This window comes from Chiroxiphia lanceolata, chromosome 11 (genome assembly GCF_009829145.1).
Source record: "Chiroxiphia lanceolata isolate bChiLan1 chromosome 11, bChiLan1.pri, whole genome shotgun sequence".
Lineage (NCBI taxonomy): Eukaryota > Metazoa > Chordata > Aves > Passeriformes > Pipridae > Chiroxiphia > Chiroxiphia lanceolata.
This window is the reverse complement of record NC_045647.1, coordinates 11,353,080-11,369,052: the sequence shown is the minus strand read 5'-3', so window position 1 is coordinate 11,369,052 and position 15,973 is coordinate 11,353,080. Positions and strand designations below refer to the sequence as shown.

The window sequence follows — 15,973 nt, the reverse complement described above, 5'->3', positions numbered from 1 at the left end:
TTTCCTTGAGTACTTGAATTTGCCCAACACATTGATAGTCACCAGTCCTGGGGTTCTAAAGGGGCTGGGAGGGCTCCCAGACTGTGCTCCTACCCTCTCCTTGGCTTTGTGCTCCTATCACCCGCTAACCACAAACCCTTCTCCTCATGGGGACAGAGTGGCGGCAGGGCAGGATGGCCCGGATCATACTGCAGGACGAAGATGTCACCACAAAGATTGACAATGACTGGAAGAGGCTGAACACCCTGGCCCACTACCAGGTAAAGGCTGTCGTGGTGAAGAGCTCTGAGCAGTCATCAGCTCCTTTGAGCTTGAGCATCTCTTCCCCCTCCTGAGCTTGGTCAAGACCTGGACTCAGCTCTCCAGGGGCATGGCCAGGAGGTCTGCAGTCACTTTCCTGCCTGGGCCCCATATTTATGGTCCTTTTAAATGGGGCATCTCCAGGGCTCATAGAGGCTGTTTCCAGCTCTGACCTTACTTTGCCATTTTCATGCCAAGGTATCTGGTGTGTTCCTGTTCTGCCCCTTCCCCTGAGCTGTCGCAGAGATATGTCAGTCCCCTTTGCTGTAGATGATGTCCCTGGGATGGGTGGCAGTATAGCTTCATCCCACCGGGGACGGTTTCTCCCTGTGCCAGGACTGTTCCCCCCATGCCTCTCCAGTGTAGCAGCCTGCTCACACCATCTCTGCCTGCAGGTGACAGATGGCTCCTCGGTAGCCCTGGTTCCCAAGCAGAACTCAGCATACAACATCTCCAACTCCTCCACCTTCACCAAGTCCCTCAGCAGATACGGTGAGCACACAGGGGCATCCTCCGCTGGGCTGGCAGGGGAGCTGGCACTGGGCTGGGCGTGCAGACCAAGGCACAGGGCAAGTGACTGTAACTGTGACTCATGTGAACAAAGTCCTCCAAACTCCCAGCTCTCCTGCACCATCCTATTTATTGTGGTGTTAGAGAGGGAGAAGATGTGCCCAGAGCCATCTCTCTTTGCAGTGTTTCATACTCAGGGGAGAAAGACACGTGTGAGATTGCTGCTGTTAAGAGATCCCTTCCCTTTTATTCCCCTGAAATCTAATTAAAATAGGCACAGAGGCACTTAGCACTTAAAAGAGCAGAGTTGAAGACTGCAGTGAATATGCTGGCAGGTGTACTTCAGCCTTGGTTTGGAAGGGAATAGTGCGGTCAGCTCAAACTGACACAGAAGGCATTTGTGGTCCTGCCACTTCTGTGCTGGGAGCAAGACAGGACTCTAAAAAATTCCTTCCACAGTGTTTCTGGCCCCTGTATATCAGACAGGCTTGCATGTGGCCCAGCAGGCTGTGAGGATGGTCCCAGCAGAGCTCCCAATCCATGGTGGCTGCAGAGGCTGGATCCCAAAGCTTCTGTGGAGGGAAGGGGAGTAATGGGGCTGGTGGCAAGGCAGAGGTGGGCAGGGTATGAGCATCCTCCTCTGCTTGGTGCTTGCAGAGAGCATGCTGAGGACAGCCAGCAGCCCCGACAGCTTGCGCTCACGGACCCCCATGATCACCCCTGACCTGGAGAGTGGCACCAAACTCTGGCACCTGGTGAAAAACCATGATCATATGGACCAGCGGGAGGGCGACCGGGGCAGCAAGATGGTCTCAGAAATCTACCTGACCCGTCTGTTAGCCACCAAGGTATGGTCCAGAGACACAGGGCTGCTGCCTGGCTTTTGAAATCTGGGTGGGGAAGGGTAGTGATTTGCATTGTCCAAAAGTGGTAAGCACTGCTTTTTTATTAGCTACCTGCTCTTGCACAAGGGGAGCTGCTCTGTTAGTCTCTTTCCTGAGCTCGAGATGATGGTTTTGTGTGTCAAAACCTTCGGTGAATATCCCTTGAGTGGATATTCCTATTTGCTTTTTGCACCCTTTGGTGTTTTTGTATCTGTGAGCAGCTGCTGGTCTGCAAAGCAGAGATGCCCTGGGACAGGTACTTCATCTTCTTTGGTGTTTGGGATAAAAGTGCAGAATTGGTGATGTGGGAAGGGTGGTAATTACCCTGGGCATTTGGCCTCACAGGAGGTTCCCCTTGATTCAGTACATAAAAATCTTTTCCAGTGCTGAGTGGGTGCCATGTGTCTGAGATATTCCTAGAAAGGATCAGAGGGCTGTGCTGGCTCAGGATTGCAGAGTCTGGGCTCAGCGACTTGGTTCCCTGCCTCATGGGATGAGGGCTTTTTTGGTGATGTCTGTTGTCAGTTCTTGGGCATCCTAATGGGACCCAAAAAAGACCACATTCACTTGGCTTTTGCTCTGTATGGTGTTTTTATTTGTATGCTTTCAGCGTTACAGATCATACAGTGAAGGAGACACCTCATCATCACAGTGTTTATTTTCCAATATAAATCACTGAGAACCAGTAGGGTTACACAGACTCTATTGTGCTGCTATTCCAGGTGTAGGAATAGAAGTGAAATTTGTTTAGAGGTCGACCATTAGTTAAAGACGCATCTCTCTGTTGGTTCTGGGTGTTGCTGAGCAGCCCTTCTCTCTTTCTCCTCTTTAGGGCACTTTGCAGAAATTTGTGGATGACCTGTTTGAGACCATCTTCAGCACAGCTCACCGTGGGAGCGCGCTGCCCCTCGCCATCAAATACATGTTTGATTTCCTGGATGAACAGGCTGATAAGCATCAGATCAATGATTATGATGTCAGACACACCTGGAAGAGTAACTGGTAATGGAGAGGGACAGTGGGATGGGGGGGAACCTAACAATATCACAGTGTCCAATCCCTCCCACGGGGAGCAGAAATACGTACCTGGAAATGATCCAGGACAAGAGAGGCCCATATATCTGTATTTCGGGTGTGGGTAAATCCTTTGCATGCCTTCCTTCATCAGAAAAAATCCCAGGAATGCAATGCTCCCTCAGCCCTTCCATCCCCAAATCCCAGACACCACACTCCCCCTGATGGCTGCAGTTGCTGAGGACCACAGCAGCTCTGTTTCCATCTCACCTTGGCCTTCTCCATCCTCCGGGCTCCTCTGGGGATGCCAGTCCCAGTTCTCATCACCGCTGTCCTGAAGGTGTTTCCACACTCCTTCCTGTCACTCAGCCGAGCGTGCCTTAACAAAGTCAGCACAAAGCCGAGTACACATCCTCCCTAACCTTGCCCTCAGAGCCAGCCCCTCGGCTCTGCTAATCACTGGCTGAAAAGTGGCTCTGCTAATCACTGGGCGGAGCAGCTGACGAGCCCTCCGTGGGTGCCGTGCTGGGGCCGGGGCTCCAGCAGGCGTTGGCTCTGCAGCCCCCCTTGGCATTTTTCATTTCTGCTGCCTCATTGATTTTATCTCTCTGATCTTGCCATGACTGGAGACGGGTACGTAAGTTCCCGTGTCTGGCATTTGTTAAATGGCAGCCAAATTGCTTTTGTGTAGTTCGGTAACTGTTTGCAATTAGCAGGGCAGGAAAAGAAACATTTTTAAATGGAGATGTGAGAGCGTGGAAGTGCTTGGAACTGATTTATAACTCGGCTTCCTATATTAAAAGAAGGAGTGAAAGGCAAGGGAGGAAAAAAAAAAGCCCCGCTCTTCAGGGGCTGGGCACGAAGGCTCCTGCATGCTAATGCCTGTGCTTATCTCTGGGCGCTAATTCGACGTGTGGAGCTAATTTCTCCAGGCCGTTCCCTTCACAAATGAAATATGTACATGCACCCAGTACCCTCATTAGGAAAGTCCTGGGGAACGAAGTGTGTTTTGTCTTAGATAAAAGCATTTGCTGAGTGTAGGTGCTGGGGGATGACAGAGCAGAGAAGCTTTCTGATGGGGGAGGCTCTGAGAAGCTCCTGGGAGAGGAGAGGGACAGCAGGATTGGGAAACAGTGCCATGGAGGGTGGCATGTGTGTCAGTATGCAGGAAATATCCAGTCAATGGCTCGCCAGAAGACCCACTCTTGCCTTTACAGCTGAGAGCTCTATTTCCAGCATCTGAGGCTGCCTAAATTCTCCTCTGGTGTTAAATGTGCTAATGAGTCCCTTGAGGAGTCCAGTTAACTCCCTCCTCCAGCATGGGAGATGTGTGAAATGCCACACAGCGCCTTCGAAGGGATTATTGATGTGAGAGAAGGAGACCGTGCTTGGTTAAACCCACGGGCTCAGCAAGGTCTCTTCAGTGTGAGTGGATCCTTGGAGAAACCACAGATCTGCACTGCCATGGTTTGCCTTCGGAGATGTTGGCAGTGCTGAGGAACCTTTTCACGAAGAACTGCGGCCTTGTGGGGTTGGGCAGAGGGGAATGGCCATTTACCTGGGATGTTTGCATCCCTGGAGTGCTGGGAAAAGCAACCTACCCAGTTCTGGGTCATGGGGAGCTCGTTCTCCATGACTGGAGTTGCATGTATGTGCCAGTTGCCCTGCAGGGCTTGATTCAGGTGCTGACTCCTGTTTCCTTCATCCCTCAGTCTACCTCTACGTTTTTGGGTGAATGTGATTAAGAACCCCCAGTTTGTGTTCGACATTCACAAGAACAGTATTACTGATGCCTGCCTATCCGTGGTGGCTCAGACATTCATGGACTCCTGCTCAACTTCTGAGCACAAGCTAGGAAAAGACTCTCCCTCCAACAAACTACTGTATGCCAAGGACATCCCCAACTACAAGAGCTGGGTAGAAAGGTGAGTAGACTTGGCAACAGCTCCTTGCTTCACCTGGGGGAATTACAATGGATGTTTGTGAATGTAGGGACTTGTGTTGTTGGGAGGGCTCCTCTTGGCAACTGTCTGAAGAGGACTGTACTAACACTTGTGGAAGGTGATCCCGTTGTTGATGCTTTCTCATGATTGTCTCCTGAAATGAGTTTCCAATGCCTGTTTGACAGAGCTGTTTATGACTTGCTTAAGGGTTGCTAAAAGCAACCTCCACTTTTAGGTTGTCTAATGTTTTTTGTTGTAAAAACTTGGTCTGTGCTAGGGAATTACCAACACCTCCCTTGATTGCTTTCGAAGAGCAATGAAAAGTCAGCCTTGGACTAGAGAAGTGCCTTTTTCATACCATTACAATACATGCAGGTTTTGCTGAAATGCTTGAAAATTATCATTTCCCTTCTCTCATCTGTCAGTACATGTCACCTGGGATCCTGATGAGAGTACATGCTCTGAGGCAGTGCTCAGGCTGCTGTCTCTGTGCTGAGAAGCAGGGAGAGGAGCAGGTCCCCTGACTCCTTTTGACACCCTCCACCTTCCCTGTTGAGCTGATGAGAGACATCCCCCTGTCCCACTGAATTAATGCAATGTTAAAGGTGCAGGGTTTGAATGCTGCTGATTGCAAATTGATGCACTCAGGCATAACGCTGTGTTTAGCTTTATCCTTTTGGGAGAGAAACCTAGATGTCCTCCAAATCCCTCCAAATAGAGCCACTGTTAAAATGTTGTGAAGTGGAACTTAATAAAACTTAAAAAATGGCAGATTGCAGGATGCTGATGTAACTTTTCCCTTGTGGCGATGTGCTGGGCTAAAGATGGTGCCTTTTTTTTTTTTCCCCTTAACTGAGTACCCTTCCTTTTTTCAGCATCTTGACCAAATACAGAATGAACCAAATGAAAGCTGTCCAGGCAGCAATAAACATCATATTCTCTAGTTTGTAAGGATGGGACTTTGTAGCCTAAATCATCATTTGGATACTTGCTTGTACACAGATATTTTTGTCATGCCATTGGCATGCCTGGTGCTTTGCTGGCAGTTACAAAGACAGGCTTCTTCCCTTGAGGAAGATAGGGCTTGGATCAGAAGAGGCGATGCCCCTGAAATACAATGGCTGAGATGAGAGTTGAGCTGCATTGTAACAGGAGGAAGTTCTTTGCATGGGGCTGGATGGGTCTTTGGACTGGGGTCCCGTAGGAACATCACAAGCTTCGTAAAGTGAATTTCTCTGACCTTGCCATCTCTATGACAAAAATATTCAGCTCTGTATGTGTGCCTGGAGGAAAAAAGGTATAAAACCATTCCAGAGTTAAACATTGGTCTAGGCATGATGCGTCCCTGGGGAGGAAGTGGGAGATCTCATTGGTGACAGATGTTCCTGCCATCACTTACCTCTGGAATGGTCCCAGAGGCAACTGATCAGGGGGCAGAGATGTCCTGTGCAGGGGGTGACTACATCTCCTACTGCTCCTCTACAGGGAATTATGGCATAATTAGCATTTCTGGCTTTTGGCATGGTTGTCTTCCCAAAGCTTTGCAGAGGTGGGACGGGGGAGTGGTACGAGGGTGGCTGAGTGGGACTGATAGTCCCACCTGCAGGTCTGTCTGCTGTCGTGGTTCAGGCACCAGCTGAAAACAGGGCATTCTGCCAGTCTGAAGCAGGAACAGCACAGTGAAGGGCTTAGGAGGTAGGAAACCTGGGGAAACCCAAGGGATCTTGCTACTGGAGTCGTGGCACATTAGGTGTCCTCTGGAAATGGTAGGTATGACTGGAATCTTGGTCCACACAAGCCATGCACACTTGTATTGAAAAATGATGGTTTCTTCCCATCCTGTGTGTCATGATAAAACCTGGAATATAAAACTGCTGCTCTAGGAAATGCCACTTTGGGGTGATCTCTCTAGGGGTGTAGCAGATGCCTAGTTTTGTCAGAGGTCCTCACCTCAGATCACTACTCTCCTGGCAGCATCTAAAAATTCTCTTGCATCATTTTCTGGATGTGAATGAGCCTCTTTGTAAAAACTGCCCAAGTAGTTATCACTAGCTGAGTTCAGTTCTGTGGGATGGAGTGAATCCTCATATTCATCTCCTCAAGTGGTCTTGCTGCCATCTGCTCCTATCCAAGTGCTTCAGCCGTGTTCCATCTCAGCATTCAGTTGATGACACTAATGATGCTAATCACTGTACCAGAAACTTCAGTGAGTGAGGAATTGTGAGGAGTACAGCAAACCTGGGAGAGACTGGCACTCTGTATTTCCAGGTGGTGAGAGCAGCCGGGGCTTGTTTGCTGTGGGTAGGGTTTCTTTTTAAATGAGGCCTGAGGACACAACCCTGGTTTCCAAAAGGACCTCAGCAGGCAGTCCACTGGTGCATGTGCTTGGTGTAACCCTCCTTCTACAATGGGTTGCTGCAGCTTTGATCTCTCTGGGTTGTGATGAACATCCTGTTGGATATTTTGTTTTTCCACTACCACCACGCATGTATTACTGCAAGGGCGGGATGTGACCTTGTCTTGTGTTCACACCCCTAGTATTTAATGGAAAGCAAAGGGGCATTGTTAGCAACACAGTGACCTTAGGAGAGTGGTAACAAAGCCTTGAGTGTTGCTGCAGATGTGGAGAGTCCTGGTGTATGCAGTTTGGTGGCTAAACGTGCCAATGGGATGGAAAGGAGGAAAAATGTGTAGTTTAGGAGAGGTTGGGAAATCCCTCAGAGCAGCATCTCTGGGCTTCCCAGCATGGTAAGAGGAGTTGGACTTGACTGGACTGCGCGCTGTTCCATCAGGAGCATGTTCTAATGATGCTGACTGCTCCATGGAGTGCTCAGAGACCTCTTGTTGAGCAACAGTGTTATAATGGATGATTGTGGTATGTCACCGCTTGGAGGCAAGATGCTCTTCACTTGCCTCTGCAGTGGCTGTTCTCAGCAAGCATTGTGGCAGGGACACATGCTCTTCTGCCAGTCCCTATCTCTGACCCACTCTTCTGTTCCTGCCTTGCAGATATTATGCAGATATAGCTAAAATGCCAGCGATCAGTGACCAGGACATGAGTGCGTACCTGGCGGAGCAGTCGCGGTTACACCTCAGCCAGTTCAACAGCATGAGCGCGCTGCACGAGATCTATTCCTACATCACCAAGTACAAGGACGAGGTAAGATGTGGTGATGCGGAGTCAGGCTTGGGCTGCAACTTTGTCCTTGTTTCTGCAGTCCCCTGCTTTTTCTTATAGAAAAACACACCATGAAATGCAGGATAATAACGTAGTCCGTATTTGTACTTGAGCTGGTGGAAAAGCAAAGGTTTGGGAGTCATGAAGGCAGGTGCTGGGGTAGGCAGCGCTTCATTCTCCACATTTTCTGCAGTGAGTAATGTGGGAAACACCTATTTTTCTACACATTTGGCACACGAGCTCCATGAGGCTGCAGACTTTGTGGCATTATCTCAGCATGCCTCCCCTATCCACTGCCACCAATCTGGCACCATGGAGGGAGGTATCAACACTGTGGAACTGTACAAGTGGTGTTTTGCTCCACTCCCCAGGGAAGCTAGAGGACATGGTGGTCTCATCAGTGCTTGTTTTGTGAATGTCAGTAAGGATGGTTTAAAAACCCTCTGTTGTAATTTATACAAATTAATTCCTTAAAGCACTGTTCAGATCTACACCCTACATCTTATTAAAGCAATAAAATATGTAACTACAGTAAAATGTGGATTTATACATATAGCATGATAGTACAGGTTTTATTGTCCCAATAAAGGGGTTTGATGACTATGTTTGAATGGTGACTTATTTAAGTGACAGAGTACCAGAACATTTCCCCACTTGGAGAAAGACAGGAAAGGAACCGGGGTCCCTATTGTACCATTCAAGAGTCCTGAGAGGCTTCTCCCAGAGCCTCTTTGAGGTGTGAATTTAGGGAGTCCACAGGCAGGTTGTAGCAGACCTGGCCTCTGGGTTTAAGGTCAGCTCTGAGATCATGGGCCAAAGGCCTGTGGAGCCAAGTGCTCTACAGGAGAGAGGAGGAGGTCCTGGCTTTCCTACAGGGATGGGAAGAAACCCTGGTGCTTGGGAAGGCGCTGTGTGGTTGTCACCATGCAGATGGTGACCATGTACTGATGACCACACTGGTGGGACCTTTATGCTGCTCCTTAAACTACTTCTGATGGCACATCCAGGAGGCCTCCGTAGCTCTGGTGATGAGTTGTCCATGAAGATCTGCTGTGGGACAGCCATCATTCCTCAGCCATCATTGAGTGCTTGCTTCCTCCAGGTTGAAAGTCCCCCAAGCCTTAAGTCCCCCAGGCCCTGGGTGAGAGCAGGGAGGGGTCTGTGTGAGGGGACCACGTGGCATTAATGAGCTGCTCTTTAGGGGTTCGGGTCCCCTTCTTGCGCTCTAATGGCAATCTGACATCTGTTGAGTGTCTTGCTGTTGCCTGCTCTCCAAGCATCACAAGTGTGTTCACAGCTCTCAGGAACTTCTTTTATTATTTGTAATGGGATTAATAAATCGCAGCTGTTCCCTTTGTTTGTTTTCATTCATTAAGCACAATTATATGCAGCCCGATTGCACCCTCTTTGATGCAAAATGGGAGAGAATAATTTTTCCTGTTGTTCAGTGCAATAATATGCTGTCATTGGCTGTGAATGAAAATCATAATTAATTTTCATTTGGGTACTTGCATCTTGGTAATCAGTGGTCCTGGCTCCTTACAGCAGGTGACAAACCTGGGTCTCTCTATGCTCAGCACAGGTTTTCTTTGACTGCATTTTTTCCGTAAGGCTGAGATAAGATGAGCAGATAAATGTGTGGGCAGTTTGGGAATCTTTTGACACCTCAGCATCCCAGGATACACAGCTCTCTTTCTGGGAGAGGCAGAGAAGGCAGGCAGGGGTAATAGGCTCCTCTTGCACTTCTCAGACCAATCTCATTTGGTTCCAGCTCGGGCACCTTTCAGGCATGTGTGGTTTTGGTTTCTGCGTGACTGTCATTGTAGGTATTTTGCTCAGTGTGTAGTGTGAGGGCCGAGAGCTTCTATGGAGATTGATGGGGAGGAGTGTCCCCAGTAGCAGGTTTGTGGCAGAATCTATGAGTTCTTGCCAGTCCAGCTGCTGCCCTGGGTTGTTGCTGCTAGTGGTGGTAAATCAGATGTGCCCGGCTCTTGCTAGTGAATTTTCCCTCCTCGGGAGCTGATGCCGGTGCTGAGATGCAGCTTTCCTTTTTCTTTTGGGAAGAGATTCCTCTTTGGGCATCTCTTATTGCCCCAGGAGACAGGGACCAGCCTGGTCCTGCCCCAGAAAACCTGGGGCAGAACCAGTCTGTTGGTGGCCAGAGGCTGGTTGTGGCAGTGTGGTGGGTGCTGCTCAGCATGCCCTGCCCACTGCTTCACAACTTGCCAGTGCTGCAGCAGCTCTTAATCAAAAGGAGCTGATTCCCCATTAAGAAGTTACCTGTAGGGCTCCTGATGGACTTTACCTGCCTCCTAGTAAGTCTATTAATTATACAACAGTTTGTTTCCAATTATGCAGCCAATGAAATGGTTAATCAAGTCCCCTTTGATGGATGCCTTGATATTTAATTGCAAAAAATTTGCTCTCTCAACTAGCTCACCCAAGGAGATGAGATTTCTGTCAGGTTTGTTTTTTTAAATCAGCTTTTCTGCTCTGCTGGCATGATGTTAGTGAGACGAGACTTCTGGCTGCTGGAAAGGCAACTGCCCCTTCGTTTTACACTTCGTTACTCCCTTCTCCCCACTCTGAGCCTCGTCCTCCACCCTTCTGCTGCTGCCAGTCATTCCCCAGCCCTGGGGGCACAGCCACATCCAGCCCAGGGCAGGGGACCAGCCCTCCACCCTGTGATCTGTCATCATGGCCAGCAGCTTGTTTAGAGAAAGAGGATTTCAAGGGAGGAATGTCATGCTCAAGTGTGTGTGGGTGCACCCCTTGAACAGGACTGAGGGCTCCCAGGCTTTGCTGGTGCATCCATCTGATGTCCCCCACCATCACCCCAGTGCCCCCCAGTTGTCCACCTTGGGGAAGAGATGAGCAGGGTTTTACCACTTTGGGTAGCTGAAGCTGTGTGGATTTTTGTCTTTTTGTGCTCATGGAACTAGTTCATGGCTTGCTTGTGGTCTCTGAAACACAACCGCTGCTTCCCTAAGGCATTAAAGGATTGTTAAGTCACAGACATGGTGTTTGCTTGGGTTTGGGGTTCACCCTCCAGCGTTTTCTTTGCTTCCCCACATGCAAGTTGCCTTCTTGTTAGTGTCAGGTAGGTCCCTGGTGTTACTGCAGCCCCTTGGAGGCCCCAGTGGCCTCAATCTGTGGGGTGGCACCACTCAGAGCCATGTCCTCCACCTCACACCTCCTTTGGCCCTTCTTGGCTCCACAGGGGACAAGAACGAACGTGCACTGCTTCCCGTGGGGCCACACTGCCCTACTCTGATGCTGTCAAAGAGCCAGCAGGCAACAAGGAGCTGCTTTGGGTAGGTGGGCATCTGCTCACCCTCTCTTCTCCCCTCTCTCCCTAGATTTTAGCTGCATTGGAGAAGGACGAGCAGGCCCGGAGGCAGCGGCTGAGGAGTAAGCTGGAGCAGGCGATCGACACAATGGCCTTAAGCAGCTGAGAAGGCGGCGGTGGTGCCAGTGTCCCGGGCAGCGGAGGCGGCAGCAGGGAGGGCCGGCCAGCGGCAGCCGCGGGCACAAGACTTTGGGGCTGGGACCGGCCGGACCCGCGGGAGCCTCCGCACGCTTCCCACGAACAAACAAGGAAACCTCGCGCTTTAGCGGAAAGAACTACAAACAAATCCCGACGGCAGCAGCAACGTCGATAGAACTCCCTGACCCACGAACAAACCCCCCCAGTCCAACTGGGATGAAGCAGGGACCTTGCAGAGAGGCGATGCCGGGCAGAGGAGAAGGGGGGTCGCCTGCCCCATGGACCTGCTGGGCATCCCTTGCCTGGGCAGAGCCCCTGAGCCCACAAGGAAGGAGGGTCAGGACCGCGGGGCTTTCTAGGATGGCGTTTGGATGTTGTTGTTACTTTGGTGAAGGGAGGGTGGGTGGGCTCCTATTTTTACTGTACTTGACTTGCTCTCCCTTCCTTCCCCCCAGCTGTCCACCCTCTCTCCTCCTCCTCCTCTCTCTTTTTCTGTCTCTTCCCCCTTCTGTCTCTCTCTCTCTCTGGCCTTCTGCCACTAGTGTTAACTGCTATATTTGCACAATTTACACAAGAGAAACAAAATTTTTAATTTAAAGGAAAAAATTATAACAAAAAACGGGAGGGGAAAAATATTCTAAATTTTTTGCAACTAACTAACAAAAATGGTTTTAAAACATAAGCTCAAGGACTGATGCTGGGGAGATTTGGGGGTGGGGGCAGTAGGGGTGGGCAGGAAAGGGAGAAATCCCTGAGCTTTGATATTTCTAAAATATGTTCTGTGCCATGTTTTATTTGAATGTTGTTTAGTGCGAAAAAAATTGAAAAAAAAAAGGTGGGAGTTTTGTTAGCTGAATAGATGCTGTTATTTAAATGCTGCTGAGTGGTTCTGGAGGTCACAATCAGAGAGGAAGGGAGATCCCAAGGCTTGTTTTTTTTTTTTTGCCTGAGGGATTGCTGAGGGATGGTCGGTGTTTTGTTGAGCTTGTCCTTGTTTTTCTAGTTCGATGGCCATGGGGTGGTCTGGGCAGTGCTGCCTGCCCCTGCCTGTCCTGGGTTGATGCAGGGTAGAGGACAGTTGCAGGGGCTCCTGCTGTCAGGAGGGTTGGTGGAGAGCCAACCTGGCTTTTTAGGATGGATTCCCTGGCACTGGAGCAGCCTTAACAAAGCCCCTTTATGTTTATTTTTCCCCCATCACGTCTTTGTGCTGATGTAGGGGAAGAGACCAGATCCTTGGGGAAAGGGGAGGCAGATCCTCTGCACCTCCTGACCGGGATCCCCCCGGCAAACCCCACTGGGTTACCAGCCCATGGAGGGATTGGGATGGCTGCCACGAGGCTGTTGCCCACTCTTCCACCTGGGAAGCCCAAATGTGTGCAGGACCTTCCACCCAAGACTGACCTTTCTTTCTCTGTCTTTTCCTTCTTTCTCCCCCTTTCTTTCCTTGCTGTCACCCCATCTTCCCCCTGCTGCCTGTGCCCCAACAGGGGCTTCATTGGAGACCCGAGGTCTCTCCCTCAGCTGCCCCCTTCGAAACGTCAGTTCCTCGCGGGTTTGTGCTTTCCAGAGATGAAAAGGTGCTGAATGCTGCCTGGAAAGGCAGCAGGAGACCAAAAACTTCCAAAAAAATGAGCAGAACCCTTTCCTTTTCTGTACTGAGAGCTCCCGTCGCTGCCCAGGCCACAGCACACGGGGCCACACTCTGCCAGGAGCGGGTGGCTGTCAAAATCCAAGTGGAAAGAAGCCCAGCTGATTTCTGTCCATTCCCTTAAATCGCAGGTTAAGGGGGGGAGAGGGAGAAATAATGAAGTTTTTAATTAAAAAAAAAATAATAAAAGTGTGTATATATATATATGTGGTTACAATCTAATTCTCGTGCCCCAGTGGGGTGCTGTATAGTTAACTGAAGGAGAATCGAACCGATATAAATACAAGATGAATTTACACAGCCAGTTAAAACAAAACAAATGACAACTGCGAAAAAAAAAGATAAAAAAAGGATACCAAATGGTCTGGAAGGAACTTCCAAGCCTTTCTCACCATGCAGAACAATTGTTTGAAGCCTGCACATCTCTCATTATGTTGTAATTTTGTTTGGTTTTGTTTTGTTTTAATAAGGAGGGAAAGGAGAGAAGATGCCGATTAAAAAAAAAAAGAAAAAGAAAAAAAAAACGACAAAAAATCCCAACCACAACAGCAAAACTATGTTTGAAAAGGATTTAATAATTGTTTCCCAAACCTACGAACCATGAGCTGTCGCTGGATTTCTGAGAGCTGTGGGCTGTTGCATGACTGTGCTAGATTTTAGTCTGAGTTGATCTTTTTAAGAAACAGAAGAAAAAAACCCATAAAACAAAAAAACTGCAAGTGTTGAATATTAGAGGTTTGTTTAGACCTGTTATCTATTTTTTTTTTTTGAAATTAATTTGTCACTTCCTTGTCCAAAAGAAAAAAAAGAAACAGCAAAAAGAAAGACTTCAGAGGTTCACATCTCAAACGTGTTACTTGGAGAGGCTTAGAGGACAGCTGTGTGCTCACCTGCCCTGTGCCAGGGCCACTGCTGGCTGCCAACATCTCCCTGAGTGCTCTGGTGGGACAGGACCCTCTGGGGGCCCCTCGGGGGGGTCTTTTCTAGTGTTTGCTGCTGCTGTGATGGGGCAGAAGGGTGGCTGTGTCTCCCTTTGGTGCAAGATTGGCCCAAAACTTCTTCCTCTTGGTGTTGCTGCCTGGGTGGCTTTGGTGAAGATCCTGGAAGTCGCCTGGAGGATGGCAGCTCTGCATCGGTGGCCATTGTGATCTGGTGGAAGGGGGGTGGTTGCCTTGAGGTATCTGTCCAGTACTGGTGTGGGTCCTACCTGTTGCAGTGGTAAGAGCATTCTGGAGAGCTTCGATTGCTGTTGAAGGAGCCAAACTCATGGTTTTTGTGCTGATTGACAGGGAATGGTGGGACCTCCCTGTTGGTGGTTGTAGGGGATGGAGATGTGTTTCTTAAGAGCATCTCCCTGAAAATTTCCTTTTCGACAAAGAGGGCTGGATCACTGTTAATTGTGAAGGGTCTATTAGCCAGTTGCTTTCTCAGCAGCACTGTTGTGGGTGCTCCCTTGGCCTGGCTAGAGGAACAGGCAATTTTTTTGGCTGTTGTGGGTCTGAGTAAGATTTGGGCAATGGAGAAGCTTCTGGAGAGGTCATGCTAACAGTGCCATGGTGTGGCTGTGCTTTCTGGGCTCCCCTAGTGCTGTGACCTGGCTCTTCCAGCTCCATGGTGATACTGAGTGCCCGTAGTGTGGTCCCAGGGATCGATTCCCCTTGATTTCCTCCTGGAGAGCTTTGGGATGTCTGCGGTTTGCTCCACCAAGGATCCCACAGCACCTCCCCACCCCTGCGGGTTCCCCTTGCTGCCTCTTACAGGGAGGGTGGTGGTCGGCGAGGTGGGCATTCCAATGCTGCCCGCAGCCTCTGGCACTTCTTGGTGCTACCTTTGCCTTTTGTGTGATGCCCAGCGTCCTTAATCGTGCCAGGCAGCCTGCCCGTCCTCCCTCGCCCCAGCCTGGCGAGGGGCAGAGCCGGGCTGGCTGACCCCATCAAACCCCTGCCTCGTAATGGGGAAAGGTGGGGAGAAGCTGGGCAGCATTTGCAGGACTCCTCTTGCTGGTGGTCTTGCCCATGCCCCAAAAGGGGGCGAGACAAAGAAGCATCCCCTGCCCTGAGCCTGTGTTTCTGGGTGCTCCTGCTCTGCCCACCACTGTCAGAGGCAGCTGGACCCTGCAGGCTGGTCCCCCACCGCTGCAGCAAGGGGGTCCCTTCCTGCTCACATTGCCTTTTCTCTTCAGTTTGGGTTTAAAAAAAAGTGCAACCAGGAAGTGTCCCCCTCAGCAGGAGCCCTGTGTCATCCCCAGAGCTGGCCCCAGCCTGGGGACAGGGAGCGGGGGTACAGGTGGCGGGACTCTCCCGGGCTCACCCGCTCCTGACCAAAGCGCACAACAAGCTGTCCTTTAAGAAAGCAGGGGGGAACCTAAGGCGGACCCAGCGAGAGGCAGAGAATTCTAGTAGTTTAAAAAAATTAAATGGGGAATTAAAAAAAAATCAAACACCGGAGTCCTGATTCCCTTTCTGTGATTGTTTCAGACTTGAAGCAACAGGCCAGCGCAGCTGGTCAAGAGCCCTTTGATCGTGTAAATATCCTGCTATTTCCTATTTTAATGTTCTTCAGATTTAGTACTTGTAAATAAACACACGCATCAAGGAGAGATTAAACATTTTTGCTAAAGCCGGTGTTTTGCTGTGTTTTTGGATGTGATGTGGGTGGGAAGACCAAGCACCTTTGGGTTCCTGGGAGCAGTGGACAAATCTGTGGCTGTGCCAGGAGGGCATGATGCAAAATGGCATCAGGATGGGCCAGCGTCACTTTGGGCTGCTGGGTGTATGTGTGGGTGTGGGGACCCCAAGCTGTGGCTGTTATACCTCCAAAGCAGCTGTGGGGGCTGCTCTGGATGCTCACAGGGGGATTTGGGTGGTTGATGTGTGTGGGATGGGAGTGGACTTCTCCATCAGCCCCTTTCCTGGGTGGCTCACGTTAATTTGTTTTAAACTGTTTGATTTCACTCTTTGCCTTTCAAAGTGTTCAGAGCTGCTGATCAGAGGCAGAGGAGTTGAACTC

At 49.9% G+C, this 15,973-nt stretch overlaps 1 protein-coding gene across 4 annotated transcripts in view; it reads left to right on the top strand.

The window, feature by feature from the left end:
- PLXNA1 (plexin A1) overlaps nucleotides 1–15,583 on the top strand; it is a 119,915-nt gene extending 104,332 nt beyond the window's left edge. For all 4 annotated transcript variants that reach the window (XM_032698821.1, XM_032698818.1, XM_032698819.1 and 1 more), the window contains exons 26-32: nucleotides 157–260; nucleotides 696–792; nucleotides 1,468–1,658; nucleotides 2,527–2,696; nucleotides 4,421–4,633; nucleotides 7,661–7,811; nucleotides 11,189–15,583. In XM_032698821.1, the coding sequence (XP_032554712.1) occupies nucleotides 157–260; nucleotides 696–792; nucleotides 1,468–1,658; nucleotides 2,527–2,696; nucleotides 4,421–4,633; nucleotides 7,661–7,811; nucleotides 11,189–11,284 (1,022 nt within the window). In that variant the 3' untranslated portion in view covers nucleotides 11,285–15,583. The remainder of the gene's footprint in view (nucleotides 1–156; nucleotides 261–695; nucleotides 793–1,467; nucleotides 1,659–2,526; nucleotides 2,697–4,420; nucleotides 4,634–7,660; nucleotides 7,812–11,188) is intronic.
- Nucleotides 15,584–15,973: the final 390 nt, after the last annotated feature.